Source organism: Kryptolebias marmoratus, linkage group LG1 (assembly GCF_001649575.2).
Source record: "Kryptolebias marmoratus isolate JLee-2015 linkage group LG1, ASM164957v2, whole genome shotgun sequence".
Taxonomy (NCBI): domain Eukaryota; kingdom Metazoa; phylum Chordata; class Actinopteri; order Cyprinodontiformes; family Rivulidae; genus Kryptolebias; species Kryptolebias marmoratus.
In genome coordinates, this window is record NC_051430.1 from 35,865,286 (window position 1) to 35,869,170 (window position 3,885).

Consider the following 3,885-nt stretch of genomic DNA (forward strand, 5'->3'; position numbering starts at 1 on the left):
GACCAACAGACCTGGGATCAGATGACCAACAGACCTGGGATCAGATGACCAACAGACCTGGGATCAGATGGCCTTTATCCTTTTTACCGGCTGATATTACAAAGAGTGTTTTCAGCTGCAGCATCTTACCTAGCTGGTCAGCCAGGTGTTTTCCTTTCTCAGGAGGTACAACTCTCTCCTCGTCCATGTCACACTTGTTTCCCACCATGATCACCTGGGCATTATCCCAGGAGTACGTCTTGATCTGAGTGGCCCTGCAGACACAAGTCAACAGCAAGCATCAGATGAGTTGAGCCCCGATCTGAGTCACAATAAACCAAACCTTTCAGCCAGCCACTGACCAGTCCTGCACAGCATTAAAGGACTCCTCGTTGGTAATGTCGTACATGAGAATGAAGCCCATGGCGCCACGATAATACGCTGTGGTGATGGTGCGGTAACGTTCCTGCCCAGCAGTGTCCTGGACAAAAACACACAAACAAAACTGACAACAGTTTCCTGGCAAATCAGGTTTAACATATCCAGGGTCCTCATATTCAGATTTGTCATATCCAGGTTCGAAGGATTCTGGCTGAAGGCATCCAGAGCGCGAACATTTCAGATCCTGAACATGTCTGATAATGGACGTGTCTCAAACATGTCTCATCCTGTGTGATCTGAAGCTGAAATCCATTCATCCGGTCTTTCAGTCTGTCCTCTTCCTCCACAGCGGCCGTGTCGCAGCCATTCAGCTAATTTTAGCTCTTTGTGAGTGTCTGCTGTGACTCAGTTTGTGTTTTCACTGCGGGATGCAGCTCGTTCACAGAGACTGAGTCTGTGTGTTTTTAAAGCAGGGTTACTGCAACATGTCCATGTGTCTTCCTTTTATATGTTGGTCATGTGACCATAGCCGCTGTATAGGTGATCAAAACAAGAAACCAACAGCAACACAGGCTACAGTTATTGTCATCTAGTGGATAAGTCAGGTCTTATTTTCTCTGAGACCTTCCTGTCACATCTGTAAGAAAAGAATCTAAACTGATGTTGTAGAAAACTTCATCAAACACATCAACTGAATCATGTGATGAAGATTTAAAGCTTGGAACTCTGCAGCTTTATGTTCAAACTGTTGAGGTGAGAAACATCTCTGAATCAAGCTCAGTTACTTTTAATTCATCTTGTTATTATTAGCATATTAACTACAGCTCCCAGGATGCTTTGCTGCACAACCAACTGCAGCTGCTCCACACATCTGACTGGCTGTGTATCGAGTCTATTTTTATACCTCATGTTGTTTTTGAATGAGTCAGCGCTGGTACGCGTGCACACACACGCGCACACACACACACACACACACACACGCGCGCACACACACATGCCTGCTGAAGCCTCTTTGCCCTAAGAAGTCCCTTTAATTGCCACAGTTGTTTGTGTGTCTGTATCATTGTGTGCACGTGTGTGTGTGACAGTGTGCACGTGTGATGCAGCAGGGAGGTGAGTGAGCGTGAGGAGCTGTTGCCATGGCAACAACATCCTCCCTGACAGAGCGAGCTGTGAGCAGAACATCATGTCTCAGTCTGCTGTTACAGAACCTTCATGTGTTTTTTTTTGAGGACTGGGATTATTTGACATTTTAGTTTTAGAGATCAGATTAAATCAGTGATTGTTTCAGAGCTTTTTCTTTACTTTCTGTCTGTGAGAAACCCACAATAAAACATCTTACTGTCATTTAAATGAACAAACTGCTCTCATCATGGACAATCTGTCCCATCCCCTTCATGACACCCTACAAAGTCAGCGAAGCTCATTTGGCAGCAGACTCACTTAGCTCTGCTGCCACAGAGAACTCAACATTTTCAGTTTCATAACAGATGATCACCAGTAAACTTCTGCCTGAACACAACTACTGTAAAAATGTTATCTTGTGCAGTACACTCTCCTGTCATTACACAGTACTACAGTACTACATTACTACAGTAAATATGCAAAGTACATGAATTCTGCCATTTTGACTGAGTGTTTCTGAAGGTTGTTTTTACTGCTTTTATTTTTTTAACTTGTCTGCTGCTGTGACAAACTAATTTTCCTCAGAGGATCAATAAAATATATTTCTATTCAATTCTGTTCTTTATTTTATTAAATATAGCTTTAGGAAACTGAAACATCACTTCCTGTGACCTTCTGCTGGTTCTAGATTGACTAAACTCCTGTTTTTCTAGAGGTGTTCCCACTGATGCTGATCACTTAATCAAAACATTCGATCAGCAGCTCCCGGCTGAAACTGAAGCAGCAGGGCTGGACCACCGAGGCTGAGTTCTGCATCAGTTTTTGTTCAGTAATTACCTAAAGCTCCTCCCCCCATCCTCACCCAGATCTGAAGCTCCTCCCCCCATCCTCACCCACATCTGGAGCCCCTCCCCCCGTCCTCACCCAGATCTGCAGCTTGATCCTCTTGTCGTTGCGGTACACCGTCTTCACCTTGAAGTCGATGCCGACGGTGCTGACGAAGGAGTTGCTGAAGGAGTCGTCGGCGTAGCGGAACAGGAAGGACGTTTTCCCGACGCTGCTGTTTCCGATGATCAGCAGCTTGAACATGTAGTCAAAGTTCTGGTCGGAACCATCCCGCTGGCCGTAACGCTGATCTGCCTTCGCCATCTGATGGTCAGTAAGACGAGAGAAGAAGAGTCAGAGAGTGACTGACCAGGTCTGACTTTCAGGGTCAAAGATAAACTAGTCTATGTTAACCAGGTCAGTAGTTAACAGGTCAGTTATTAACCAGGCCAATAATAATAACTAGCAGTAACTCTTCGGGGTGATGTATTCAGACTAAAACGACACCACGAGGTAAAAATGAGCCAGAAACAGGAGGAAACATGAAGCAAAGTTTTTGGAAATATTTGCTGTATGTGGAAATAAAACGATTGTTTATTAGATGCTAATAGTTTGTTAATAATCAGCAGAATACTTGAGACTGAAGTTAGCGTGTAGTCATGTGACTGATCATGTGACCTGTCTGAGACTCTGTCAGAACCCTGAGTCTCAGACACGAAGATCTTCATCAGCAGCTGACAGGATGAAGAACAGAGGGAGCTGCTTCTTTCTCCAACCCTGATGGCTCCACCACTGGAGGAGAACATCAGGCATGTTGAGTCCAAGGACCACAGTCTCAGCTGGTCCATCAGAGTCCTCCAGAGTCCATCAGAGTCCTCCAGAGTCCATCAGAGTCCATCTCAGTCCTCCAGAGTCCATCAGAGTCCATCTCAGTCCTCCAGAGTCCATCTCAGTCCTCCAGAGTCCATCTGAATGATGCATGTAAATGATCAGGCTGCCAGGTGTCTCCTCTGTATGAAACTCTGACTATGAGATCATGTGACTCAGGTTGATCATGTGACACAGCTTCCCTCTGAATGATCAAGGTGCAGCGTTGCCATGATGACCAGCCCATGGAGGAGCTGATGATGATGAAAACATGAATTCAGATCAAACTGATCCGGTTCTGAAGGTTCTGGCAGCTCAGACACACCAAGAAAACCTGACTAGACCGTTACCATGGAGACGCCCATGGCAGCAGAGCGTCTGCAGATGTGACCAGATCCTCTCTGGGTCTTTGAGTCCTGTCTGAGCTGGTATACCACCAGTTCTTGGTTTAGACCACAGGGTCTCTAGGTTCCTCACAGGAACCACATCTAGTTGTGGTTCTGATCACCTGCAAAGACCACAGAGACCCCAAGAACTGCAGAGTCCACAGAGATCGCAGAGAACGCAGGAACCACAGAGACCACAGGGACCACAGGGACCCCAAAAAACCACAAAGGCCACACAGACTACAAGAACCATAGAGACCAGAAGAAGTGCAGAAACCACAGGGACCGCGGCTCAGTGTGTGTGTGTGTGTGTGTGTGTGTG

General features: G+C 46.0%; 1 protein-coding gene across 2 annotated transcripts in view; it reads right to left on the reverse strand.

Annotated features, from left to right (window-relative positions):
* The window catches only part of LOC108229575 (ras-related protein Rab-3A-like), a 7,572-nt gene that overhangs the window by 3,242 nt on the left and 445 nt on the right, over positions 1-3,885 (reverse strand). The window contains exons 2-4 of one of the 2 annotated variants that reach the window (XM_037977962.1): positions 2,410-2,634; positions 342-460; positions 130-254 (exon numbers count right to left, since the gene is read on the reverse strand). In XM_037977962.1, the coding sequence (XP_037833890.1) occupies positions 130-254; positions 342-460; positions 2,410-2,634 (469 nt within the window). Of the gene's footprint in view, positions 1-34; positions 255-341; positions 461-2,409; positions 2,635-3,885 lie in introns of both variants that reach the window. The other variant, XM_037977946.1, reaches the window with a different exon arrangement.